This window comes from Podarcis cretensis (assembly GCF_951804945.1).
Source record: "Podarcis cretensis genome assembly, chromosome: 5".
Classification (NCBI taxonomy): Eukaryota; Metazoa; Chordata; class Lepidosauria; order Squamata; family Lacertidae; genus Podarcis; species Podarcis cretensis.
This window is the reverse complement of record NC_137174.1, coordinates 86,900,111-86,913,380: the sequence shown is the minus strand read 5'-3', so window position 1 is coordinate 86,913,380 and position 13,270 is coordinate 86,900,111. Positions and strand designations below refer to the sequence as shown.

The window sequence follows — 13,270 nt, the reverse complement described above, 5'->3', positions numbered from 1 at the left end:
TTTCATTACAAAATGTGTTAATTTGTCTATAATGCCCAAATCTCCTATCTTAATAAACTAGCATCACAAAAAATAGCTGCAGTAAAATTTAAAACACCACTTATTTGCACACTCAAGGAACTGGCCCCTTCATATAGCATTGGATCAAACATAATTTCCTAACAGAATTTTATATTAACCATGAATTTAATTTTCTCCCAATACTAGACCATTCCCACCATAAATGGTAGTGATCTCCATTTAAAAAACAACAACAAGTAGAAGTATAGTTTCTGTCTACCTTATTTATCAATGCTAGAGTTAAGAACCACCTTGTTATAGTTTTATACCACTTGTTCCTCATTATCAACATCCAGAGATGTAAGACAATGAAGCTGAGCCACATCAATGGCCAGCTGATCAGAATAACACACACAACTGGACACAGTCTTGTTCAGTTGAGTATGCAGGTCTGACTCTTAAAGATCTTATTTATTTATTTATTTATTTATTTATTTATTTAAATTATATACTGCCCTTCATCTGAGGATCGCAGGGCAGCTTACAGGATAAAAACACAAAAATACTAGTCCTTTAAAGCAGAAAGCTAGCAAACCACATGCAAATTAAGCAGTAGAATGGCCATTACTGTCAATATTTCATTCGAGACCCTAGCTCTAAGGAAAACAGCACAGGTGGAAGACAACAAGGAGTGGCAGAAAAACAAAGTGGTCATCCTCCAATAATTAGCTAAACTTGCCCCCATTCGTCCCATGTTTTGCAATATATAATCACTGGACATGGACTTACTGCTTAGCCTTAGGTTAATAATGCAGAACAAAAATGATCACACTGTTGAGAGCTCTGAGCTTTATCTTTATTTGAATTCCACAGACCTACTAAGCAGCAGGATTTTAATAGTTATCCAAAATATCCAAGTGTAGGGAATAGAAGCATATAAAAAAACAAATCTTAGAGAAAGCCTATTTAACGACTAAGCCTAGTTGACCAGGAACCTGTATCAGGATACACAGAACCAGCTGTGCGATGAAACCTGATGCTGCCAGGAGATGTTCACGGAATAAAACTTCATCCAGTTACCACTGTCTGAAAAAATGTGATTATTTTTCTCAAAACAGCAGCTGAAAGCAGACATGAGTGTGTTCCATGACGCATACATTTTTCTTCAAAACTGTGAACAGGCAAAACATAGTTTTGTGGTCCACAGTATCTAGTTGCTTTTTTAAATTAAAAGGGTGCCCCCACTTGTAAAGCAGGGCTGTTATTGTTTATTCTAAACACAAGTATTAAAAAAAAACCAGAGTGGCAAGTGCCATCATAGAATACACATTACTGGACTCTCACAATGAGAAATGCCCTCTCTAAGACTATACCTGAGTCCCTGTCAGGAAAAAAATGTGGGATATAAATAAATATTATGATGATGATGATGTACAACAAAAACAAATAATTGATGCTTCTCTCTCCAGAACTAGTTTATTCATTTGCCAATTTAATCAATTAATACTAAATGCATTTAATACAGGGCAGGTATTGGAGTAAAAAGATGCCCATGAACACAAGGACAGCAAAAAGGGGGAAATCATTCACTAAAAAAACACAATTTAGGGCAGGTACTGAAATTGTATTGGCATATTTAAGATGAAGAAATAGTATTTCATCAGTCTACATAATTACCGTATTTTTCGCTCTATAACACGCACCAGACCATAACACGCACGTAGTTTTTAGAGGAGGAAAACAAGAAAAAAAAATTCTAAACGAAATAGTGGCTATATGATTTTTGTGGTTCATGCTGTGGCCACAGACATGTGATCTGACAGTGAGTTTGGAGTAGCCCAATGCAAAAATCCTGAGGATCCATGTGGATCCATGCTTTGTAACCACGGAGGAGGGAAGGAAGGGGAACCATGGATCCTCTGCTCACGACTGCAGCAGATCCCCCCCCCCGCCACCCACAGGCATTCGCTCCATAACACGCACAGACATTTCCCCTTACTTTCTAGGAGGAAAAAAGTGAGTGTTATGGTGCAAAAAATACTGTAGTTAATAGAACTCACTAGCCCAGATGTTTTATTTAAGTACATTTATATTCTACCCATGCCACTTCTAGAAAAATGAAAAAAAACATAGAGTGGCATATTAGAAAATAATCAAAAGGTCTCGGAGCCTTACACTATACATTTGTGTACTTTGGTTTTGCAGAATATGGGCGTCACATGGGCTTTACCAATAGCAATTAGTAAATGGATTTGATGAACACAATGGAAGTGAATTTACTGAAACCCATCAGCCCAAACATAAACTGTGCTCAGAAAAAGATCCCTCTAATCATCATAATCTGTAAATCAGAAACAGAGGGTGGTTTACTGCAGAACTTGCATGTGGCCACAGACAGTTTTGGACTGCTTACGTGGTAAGAGAAAGTATAGCTGGCCCTATAATATGAAAGTAGGAGTAATACAAAGGGTTCATAATTGGAAGGGTCTGTTTCAGTCTTCACCTAGTGCTTTAGATGTTGCTGGCCAACTGTCAGGGATGATAGTCCAACATCATCTTAGAAGGCATCAGGTTGGGTAAAGCTGGTCTACTTGATCAGCTTCTGAAAACCCTGACAAAAGTAAAATCCTCTTAAAAACAATCTCATCATGTGAGATCTAGCCAGCAAATCATCTTAACTCCTTGTGTCACAATAACTGATACTTCTAAGTATTAAGTCAAACATTCAAGAATTATCTCAATTCTCAAAGATTCCTGCATTGCAGGGAGTTGGAATAGATGACCCTTGGGATCTCTTCCAACTCTACAATTCTATGATTCTAAAGTGGGATAGCAACTTCTCTTTAATCAACCACAGATCCCCAAACTCTGGGGTATGAACACCTTTGTTACACAGCTGTGAGAACAATGGCTAAAAATTGAAAGTGAAATCAATACTAGAATCTTTTCTACCTAACCAAAATGTTCTTAAATACTCTGTTATTATAAGTATACAAAAATTGACCATATTCAAAAGAAGCAAATTCCTCCTTTTCTGTCTTTAGTTCTGGATGCCAGGGAGAGGGAAACAAACCAAACCAGGGAGGAATGCTTCCGTAGCTTCATGCATGCTGCAATCATGTTCTCCAAGTACTCTGTAGTTACACGCCACCCACAGAACTAAATCTTTGTCCAACAACTCAATTCTGTGGTCTTTCTTATACACTGCTACTTACATTATTTTACTGAACCAGTATCTCTACTATTGGCATTGCAAGATATACTAACAGAACTCTAGCAAAGAAAATCTCAAAAATTCAGTTTCAAGAACCAGCTCCTATTCAGATCTATATTAATTTTGATCAGTATTCTCTAGCAAAAGAACTAACCTATTGAAGCTTATCCAGCTTTAAAATATGCCTTTAGTTTTATATGCCTTTTGTATTGTTGAATTTTAATTGTGTTCTTGTTGAACTGTGAAACTGGTCTGCTATTATATGCCCTGGAAATGATGTAATCTGCACTGCAACTATGGGGTGAAGAGCAGGACAGATTTTTTTCTTTAAAAACCAAAATACCTATGGATTTCCAAGACATGCATCACTTACCTGCAATATATTTTACTGCAGACAAATGACTACACAGAAAAAGACAACAAAAATTGGGGGCAGGGAGAGACTGTATAATGCACTGCCACATCTACCAAGAAAAATCCAAACAATCCACATTCAGCTGGTATAAAGCTGGTAATTCAGCTTATACAGTCTAGCTTCAATCCATATTCCTAAATTTGCTAAATGCCCCTTATTTTCTGTATTTTCTGAGTTGCCCCTCTATTTCAAAAGATGGCACAGATTCCATCCACTTCCTTAAATACTTTCATGAAGCTCTACACTCCCACAGCTTCAGTGCTTCATTTTTGGAATTCTGATCTCTGCATGCTTCTCTCACCCTATGAGCAATCCTCCTACTCATGGTTTCCCCTCCCCCATAACAATACAGCACTCTCTTGTACCTCACAGATGCATCATGAGCAGTGAACATGAGACACATCACCTTACTGTAGAATCATTATTTGCTCCCCATGCTAGGTGCAATAAATCTTACCTTTTCCCAACATTCTTCCCCCAGTAATTAAATCCCCAGTGCCCATCCCATAATAACTGTCGCTACAATTTCCATGCCTAGATAATGTGCTGCTACCCAACCTCTCATAGCTACCCAGCAGATAGAAGTCAAAACCGTGCAAACCCCCTCACATTGGCAGCAACCTGAATCTCATTCCATACACTTGAAATTTATGCCACTGGCCATTTCCCATTCCTACAGACTCTCTTCCCAGGTATCTTAATCCCTGAATCCTCCACCTTGTGAAAGATTTGCCTACCATGTGGATAGAACAACTGCAGGACATACAACTCCGGCACTCTCTGCACTTCATGAAAATACAAGAAAAGGACTCTGCTCCCCCACCTTGTATCTCGCCCCAGCCAAGCTGCTGGGTCACAGCTCCCTTCGCCCTCGATCACTAGCCAGTACTGGCTCTGGATAATGAGAGCTGCACCTGGACAACACCTGGAAATCCAAGGCTGCGGAGGGGACCAAGCATCCAATTTGGAGAAGCATTCAATGTCCAACCGCACTCGGTCATATGTCACCAAGCAGGGCAGGGAGACAACCCTCCTTCCCCGTTTCCTCCACCCCAAGCAACTTGTATTTGGGTTGTATGAACAGGAGGGTACCTATGACTGGCAACTTCGCGAAGGTCAGGTCCGACCTTTTCTTCTTTTCCTTCCCCCGAAGCCAGTGGGCTCCGCCTGCATCGTGCGCGAATAAAACCCCACGAATTAAACTGTGTGTGTGGAACAAGAGCTGCTTCCGTGCTGAACCGACAGCTGATCTATGGGACTGAATGATTTCTCGCAAGGGAGGGCGGCGCGCCTCTGCCACTCCATTCGCCTCATCCTCCCCACAACCCCAGTATAACGCCCTAACCCCCCCCCCAACCGCCCCACATATTACTCAGTCTATACTATAGTCTCGTCAGTCCCCCCCCCCGCCCCCAACTGCTTTCCTCCAAACCAATTACTCACCCCTTGTAAAAAGCCTTGACGCGGACTTGGTGGGCGCTGTCCCCGCCGGGGCCACCGAGACCCCCGGAGCCGCCCCCGCCTCCTCCCAGGCCCGGGAGAGACATGCTGTTCCCGCCGCCGCTGTTGCTGCCGCTCTCGCGCTGAGTCGGCATCGCCCCCTCGCCTTGCCCGGCCCCGCCCGCCGGCTCTGCCAGCCCCACCCCGGAGCTGCGGAAGGCAGAGGAAGAAATGAGGGGGGAAGAGCGGGAGGAGGAGAAGAAGAAAAAGAAGAAGAGGAGAGGAGGCGAGGAGGAGGGAGCGAGCTGCGCGTACCCGCCGCCGCCGCCTCACAACTCTTCCCTTTCCCGCCCGCCCCTCAGCCAGCCGCCGCTCCCTCCCTCGAGCCGCTCCAACGTACGCTCGGCTCGAGCCGCCTCAGCGCGCGTGCGCGAAGGAGAAGGTTCCGTTCCTACTCCATACTTCCCCCACCCTCCTCCCAGAACGCGCCGAGCTCCCCGAGCGGAAGCGACCCGAAGGAATTGTGGGATAAACTATTTCTCAAGACTTGTGGGGGGGGGTGGAGAGGGACGACGCCATCTCTTGCGCGCTAGGGGACACCCCGGATAGGTTTGTGCGTAAACGGATGCCATTCATTTCCAGAGACTGGGGACAGGCTGCTGCTGCTCCTCGTTGTCTGGCCTGGCCTCGACCCCAGCCTAGCGAATGGGTTGTACCACCACGCAAGGGCATTAAATACTGGGCAAAAGGCAGGTAAACGCTGCTGAGTCGGACCTCAACTCCGACACTCGCCATATGAAACCAAAACTTCCGCAGAGCCTCGTTATAGGTTGGTACCTGTCATAGCATCCGGTGGACACTTCCGAGTGCTAGGGGTACCTGCGCCGCGGAGAATTTTGGGTAATGGAGTTTCCAAAGGCAGCTGGCGGGCGGCGCTGTACAAGGGCCAGGTGTTTTGTGGTGCCTGCGCGTTCTGACACTTGCGCCGATTTTACGGCTTGGAGGAGATTTATGACGCTGCGATGCATGAGGACACCAAACAGGGTTATAAACATTTACAAGTATGTGCACAAACGCGTTTAGGCTTGTTTGAGGATTAGGGATTTGTCTTTACCTGGACTGGAAATGTCAGCAGTGCACCTTGGATGAATGAGAAACTGAAGTATTAGAGCTCGTTTACAGTAGAAAGCTCTGAGCATTCAATCTTTGGACTTCCCTTTTTTGGATAAAAAAAAATATGCCAGCAAATGAGCCCCGTATTATTCCCACTTCAAATCACAACAAGCAAAACAGTATTTAACAATGCACTCCTATTTTCCTGGTAGTAAGTCCCATTGAACATAGGGATTTACTCCTTTGACTGATTAATATTCTATGGCCTTTTAAATATGTTTGTGGGAGGGGGGTTATGGGTTTTTATTTTATGAATTTTGTGTTTTCATTTTATATTGTGGACATCCACGTGATCTTTGGATGAAAGGCGGTATACAAATTTAATAAACAAATACAAATTTAAAAATAGAAAACATGAAGTGAATTGCACTTGATAATCACACAAAAAGGAGCTTATGTTACATTGCTGCAAGTTGGGTGTAGACAACCTTTGGTCCTCCAGATGTTACTGAAGGGCAGCTCCCATCAGCTCCAACACGCCAATGGCCAGGGATGATGGGAGTTGTAGTTCATCAACATCTGAAAGACCAAAGGCTTCCCACACCTGCTCAGCCTACCTTAGCTTGAGGACTTTTGCATGAACAGGTAGCACATTTGAGATCATTGACAACCCTTTTTTAAATACCTCAGCTGCTTTTGCAGCTAGCAGCGATCATACTGCATACATTAAAAGCATCTGCTGCATTATAGACTTTTCAGTTAGCCCAACTAAACGTGTGCATAATTACAATTTGACTATTATGAAAGTATTTCAATTAGTGCTTAGAATATATATATGAACCACACTAGGCAGCCAGATGCCGCAAGGGAAACTCACAAGCAGGGGTACAAGGGCACACAGTTCGTTTCATTAGCCTGCTGCGAGTTTTAATATTATGTGTTCTCTTATGCATGTCTACTCAGAAGCAAAACAAAATAAAAAAAATTCCTTCCAGTAGCACCTTAAAGACCAACTAAGTTAGTTCTTGGTATGAGCTTTCGTGTGCATGCACACTTCTTCAGATACACTGAAACAGAAGTCACCAGACCCTTCTATATAGTGAGAAGGTGGGGAGGGGTATTACTCAGGAGGGTGGTGGGATGGGTGATTGGCAGATAGCTGTGATGAGCCTGTTGACGACTCTTAACGACTGCAATAGGTTTTACAGGAAAAAGCAAGGGGTGAGAAGGTGAAAAATGGCTGTGTCATGTATGACAACCCGCACCGCCGCCTTACACAACTGTATACCCAGCATATGTCTACACAAAGAGGGTCGCGCTTCAAAAGCGACGGCCGAAGCGGCGCCGCAAGAACCCTCGCGCAACCCATTCCTACGCCGCGACCTTTTGGCGCGAGCCGAGTCCGGCCTCCCGGCCGAGGGGCGCATGCGCGGTACCTCCCTGTGAGGGAGGCGAGAACATGGCGGAAGCAGTGTGAAGGGTCTGTACGCCAAGCGGGCGCGTCTTCTCGCGGGCGGGCGGGCGGCGCTGTGCACGGGGAAAGGAGAGGCCTGCTGAGGGACTGCTGCTGCGCGGCGACTGCTGGCTCCGGGGCCCGCGGGTGGCGGCCGCAGCCTCCCCTTGGGCTTTGTCAGGTAGGGAATGGGGAAGGTCCTGGGCCCAGACACCGGTTTCTCCTGGCGCTGGCAGCGAAGACCGAGGGCTGCCTCGACTGGACGACCCCTGGAGTGCCCTGGCCCAGCCTAAGGACGGGAGGGGAGCGGGAGGCTGGGCCCTGCTGTCTGGCTGGAAGCTGGGGCTCCCTTCAGTTCTATATCCATCCTTCTGTATATCTATCCGTGTCTACGCATTTTCCTGCGGCGTGTGTTAGTGGTTAGAGCAGAGAGGCTTCTCCCTCTGCAAAATGGATGAAAAACTCTTGGCAGGTGGAAATCCAACAGGTGCGGGTTGCACCAAGCTCGGCCCCTCTTGCTCTGGGGAAAAAGCTGCCGCTGTTGGAATAGCTCAGTCGGTAGAACATCAGGGTCTTGGGTTCGAGTCCCACTTTGGGGGAAATATTCTTGCATTGCAGGAGGTGGAACTAGGTATCGGGGTCCCTTCCAACTCTGTGTTTCTGCAGGCTGTGCGTTTTTATTTATTTAAATTATTCACGTCCCACCCCCAATCATCCCAAGCGACATGCGGGAGGTGCTGGTGTCGTGACGGAGCTACCAAACAGGAAGTCTCTTAAGTTGACTCTTGCCTTTTCCATGAACTCGCAGTAGGTGGCCTTCTTAGGGAAGCCGCTCTTATCTCAGCCACCCCACCTGCTATGTGGGGGTATAATAATACTGACAGCGTTTGTTTGTTTTTTGCATGGGTTAGCACTTAATTATGCACGTGGAGTGCTTTGAACACTTGAAAGTGCTATCCAAATGTTAAGTTTTGTTACGTTAAACAAGATAAAACCGTATTTGGAAAATAATAAAACAAATACAGTATGCATCAAAAAGTTTAATTCACCATTAAACATAATTATTGCTGTGTACAAACAAGCAGCCGCCAAATTCCACTAGGATGCAAGTTTTACATCCCCTCCAGAATGAGAGGAGAGCGGCTTTTGACATTGTTAGGGAGACCATTCCACAGCCTTGAGACAATTGCAGAAAAAATGGTCCCACTCTTTGAAAGTGATGTTTTCATCTTGTATACAATAGGTTTTGCATTCCCATATTTATCAGAAGGTATGCTACAGACCTCCTGAGCCAACTGTAGCTTCTGAGTCAGCTTCAACCCTAACCCACATAAAACAAAATTGTGGAACAGTGCTCTGAAAACACTTTTGGCCATTACCACCGCTGTGTCCTGATCCAAAGGTACCCCAAAGGTACATCCAAAGGTTGGATGGAGAGATTACCAGCCCATCTATCACAGGCATGACACATCCCTTTTTAGAGCAGTAAAGATTACCCAGAAGCATCACTTCCGTCTTATCCGGATTCAGCATCAGCTTGTTTAGCCTCATTCACTCAGTTACAGCCTTTGGTTATAGAGTCTCTGGAAAAACAAATGCACAAAACCCAGGTTCAAAAGGCCACAGTATATTGCCCATCCTTCCTCAAAGGGCGATCCTGAGGTGAACACCTTTCTGAGCTCCTTGGGAAGAAGGACAAATTTATAAACAACCTTGGACCAGTGTTTCCATATATGCTAATGCTTAATACAAGAAGATAAGGTATAGATTTTTTTTTTTAATTGAGCAGACTGGTAGTTGCTGGTGTGTAGAGAATAATATATAATGTATATGTTTATAACTAGTAAGAAACGGCTTTCTTGGCTTAGTAGTATAAAATTTGAAATGTTAATAAAAGTTTAGGAATTCTGTAGTTTTCTGTTTTTCTGTATACAGGACTTAGATAAGCATAAGATACCAAAGAGGTGCAAACTGGAAAATTGTGTTTTCTAGACAGAGTCAGAATTTATAAATTGGAAATTGAAATTTTCAGCTATATTTCATAGACTATGCTAGCCAGCAGGTCCCATCAAAGTGATTGGCTCGTGCTGCTTGGTATCCTTTCATGAACAGTTAGGGTTGCTGCTCGTGTTATACCTCTTACTTTTCAAGTATATACTTAAATCTGTAGCGTGGATACATCAGACAGGTAGTTTAGAATACACGTATGATACAGGCACATCTGTCAGCTGAGATTAACTGGAGCTCCTGGTTGGGTGTACGTTCTGAGGTGTATCTGAGTTACTCGCGGAGTTATGTGTTAAATGATCTATATTCTTTCGCATGGTGTATTGCACAGGTGTGCCAGCACCAAAGGCACTCTTGCACTCATGCAGCACACAGACATACTTGCCACACATACAGCACTAACAGCATTCACCATATATGCAAGTACACAGTACTGTCCAATTCACGGCACACTACACACATTCTCTCTCTCTCTCTCTCTCTCTCTCTCTCACACACACACACACACACACTCATCCCCATCATAGTGCTAGACTGAAAGAAGAAATTTAAATGTCTCCTCTAAATCCAATACTACAATGGGGTGATTCATCCAGCATATGCAAGTTAATAGCAGTATCTGCTTTATCATATTTTCCCCTCTAAGGCAATATGATTTTTTAAAAGGTCAATCCATATCAAAGAGTGTATTGCATTAACCAAAGGCCATAACAATTTCATTACAGTTTGCCAAACTGCAAATCATAACATACAGCATACAACAGTTGCATAATGCAATGCATCAGTGATTTAAAGAAAGGGAATAAGAATTCTTAAGTATCATCTGCTAGCTCATACTAAGTTTAACTTCCATTACACCTCTGAATCTCCAGTGCAATTTATTGCAATATTGTCTACCTCTCTTTTTCCAATCTTTCTTTCAGCCAGAGCAGAAAGCGCCTCTTTATGTGTCACAGATCTGTTAGCGTCATACAAAAGAAAGCAAACCATTTCTGCCATAGTAAGCCTGCTTCCATGAATTAGCAAAGGTTTCAGGAATTGATATATTGGATCCCGATATAAAGGGCAGATTAACAACCTTATTGTAGTGGCTATCCAAGACTGCTGTGGGCATCACTTCATCTGAGCTCCATAAAGGCATTTCTTAAGACAGCAGGCATGAATTTGGTCAAATAAAATGCTCTTAAATGCTCCATTTTCAGAAATTGGAACCATGCAAGAATCTAGAATTCCCAATCAAGTGCAAATCCCTTCTGGATTTTTAAAAAGGGGTTTTGAGGCAGTCTAGGCTCAGAAGAACTGGAATAGTTCTTTATTTGTTACTTTTTGGGTGTGCAGTGCAAATTAATAAGGCAACCTCACTTTGTTTCTTTAATATTATGACTCTGAAATAAACTTACTCAGTAATTACTAGTTTGAATAGCTTACTCTGGTAACACCCTCTCTCAGTCTTCAAATGGGTGTGATTTCCTTCCTGAAGTCATAGCCACAGCAGTCTTTTGAGGCAAGCCATTTTCCTGTTCTGCAAATGAAGAGCTGCAAGTGAGCGATTGTAACTTGCATTCTTGGATGACCCATGATTTGAACTTGCATTTACCAGGGCAATGCCCAGCACACTTTGATGGGAAGTTTTGCTTCTGCACATGACTCTGGCAAACCGCTCTAAGCTGAAGCGTTCCTTCCTCACCCACCCTAGAATGTTTAGTTCACATTGAGTTCATGAAACATCGTACCCTGACCTCTTCTCAATGCATGGTTAACCACATCTACGGAATGCGATAGTTATGTTCCTTTAAGTCTTGTTATATCAATCATTAGTAATAGTTTAATAAGGAGGTTTTCATACCTGTCCAATTCTGTGTTCCCTTTCCCAACCTTTAATCTATTGATGATTAATGCCTATATGCAACCCTTGCATTGTATTTGTGTTAACCAATCAGCAACAAGCACATATGTGGCAATGCCAGTGGCGTAGCGTGGGTTGTCAACACCCGGGGCAAGGCAACTAATTTGCTCCCCCTAACCCGTGGATTTGCACCCCCTAACCCTAACCCCCAGATGTTGCACCCAGTGTGGCCGGCCCCCCCTGCACCCCCCACGCTACGCCACTGGGCAATGCTGTAATATTCAATAAAAGGGACTCCCTGAGACATGCTCGAGAGATGCCTCCCACTTGTCATTCGTCTGTCGTTTATTTCAACCCAACAACACTTTGTTATTCGAATCACACCAGCTTCTGTGTTCCTTTCTGGTTTCCAAACACTAGGATGTTGTTTACATTGAGCCGTTGGTTTTTCTTCTGTTTTTCCTTACCAGGTGGAAGAATAATTTCACAGCTATGGAGAATGAACCGAGCACAACAACATGTTCTACATGCACAACTACTATCACCACCACATCCTCCCCTTCCCGTACTCAGCCTCCTCAGATATCTGTCTATAGTGGTGCAGATCGACATGCTGTGCAGGTATTTTGTAGTTGACAATAATAATAAAAAAATACAGAGGATTCAAAAGCACTGACAAGCAATGGTGATTTCTGTATAACTGGTGGGGAACTGGATCTGGCTGGCAATCCAGATCTTTATTTCTCCAACCTGTTCCAGATTTGACAGGTGGGTGAGACCTCAGGTGATGGTTTTGCCCCACACTTGCAGAGCCCCTTTCAATATGCCCTACGAGATGGTGCTTTGAAAGGGGCTTCCAGAAGCTGACAGTCAAATAAGCCTCTTTCAAAGTGTGGGGGGGGGGGAGTGGAGAAGGAGGGGAAGTCCTTTTGTGGGAGAAGAAATCTGCTTTTTCGGTAACATCCATAAAGTAATCAGTGGCAGTCATAGTGTATTACTGGTCGCTGTTGAGTTGATATACAGTGGTGCCCCGCAAGACGAATGCCTCGCAAGACGGAAAACTTGATAGACGAAAGAGTTTTCCGTTTTGGAGGTGCTTCGCAAAACGAATTTCCTATGGGCTTGCTTCGCAAGACGAAAATGGCTTGCGAGTTCCTGCGGGTTTTTTTCCTTCCCCCCCTTTTTCTAAGCCGCTTATCCGCTAAGCTGATAAGCTGCTAAAAGCCGCTAATAGCGCTAATCCGCTAAGCCGTCAATGGGCTTGCTTCGCAAGACGAAAAAACCGCTAGACGAAGAGACTCGCGGAACGGATTCTTTTCGTCTTGCAAGGCACCATTGTATGTTAATTTTAAATGCACCCTGTATATCTGACCAGCCACAGGTTCTTGAATGGTTTAATGTGCTAGCATCAGCACGTTTTCTATTTCTGTCCCTGTGATGATGTTACTTTAAAATCCACAGGTTATTCAGCAGGCCTTGCATCGTCCGCCAAGCTCAGCAGCGCAGTATCTTCAGCAGATGTATGCAGCTCAGCAGCAGCATCTCATGTTACAAACAGCTGCTTTGCAACAACAGCATTTAAGTAGCACCCAGTTCCAGAGCCTGGCCAGTGTCCCACAGGTGAGACTGAAACAGAAAATACAGCAACCATCTGGGAATTAAGCTTAAAGTGCCACAAAATGCATTATCAGGATACTGCTTTTGTCTTAATGACAGTTTTGGACAGATTTTTTTTTTACCCCAGGTTTTTTAATTATCAGCGAGAGCTTCAGTTCACAATTT

At 44.0% G+C, this 13,270-nt stretch overlaps 3 protein-coding genes across 10 annotated transcripts in view; 1 reads left to right on the top strand and 2 right to left on the bottom strand.

The window, feature by feature from the left end:
• Positions 1-5,332, bottom strand: part of PRKCI (protein kinase C iota) — a 29,890-nt gene extending 24,558 nt beyond the window's left edge. Inside the window, exon 1 of the mRNA XM_079977951.1 lies at positions 5,073-5,332. Coding sequence (XP_079834077.1) covers positions 5,073-5,224 — 152 coding nt within the window. The 5' untranslated portion in view covers positions 5,225-5,332. The remainder of the gene's footprint in view (positions 1-5,072) is intronic.
• Positions 1-13,270, bottom strand: part of GPR160 (G protein-coupled receptor 160) — a 333,442-nt gene that overhangs the window by 237,694 nt on the left and 82,478 nt on the right. The gene's annotated exons all lie outside the window — the stretch shown is intronic.
• PHC3 (polyhomeotic homolog 3) overlaps positions 5,614-13,270 on the top strand; it is a 50,057-nt gene continuing 42,400 nt past the window's right edge. For 4 of the 8 annotated variants that reach the window (XM_079977738.1, XM_079977739.1, XM_079977735.1 and 1 more), the window contains exons 1-3: positions 7,673-7,816; positions 11,959-12,109; positions 12,950-13,108. In XM_079977738.1, coding sequence (XP_079833864.1) covers positions 11,981-12,109; positions 12,950-13,108 — 288 coding nt within the window. In that variant the 5' untranslated portion in view covers positions 7,673-7,816; positions 11,959-11,980. The other 4 variants (XM_079977742.1, XM_079977741.1, XM_079977736.1 and 1 more) reach the window with 3 other exon arrangements.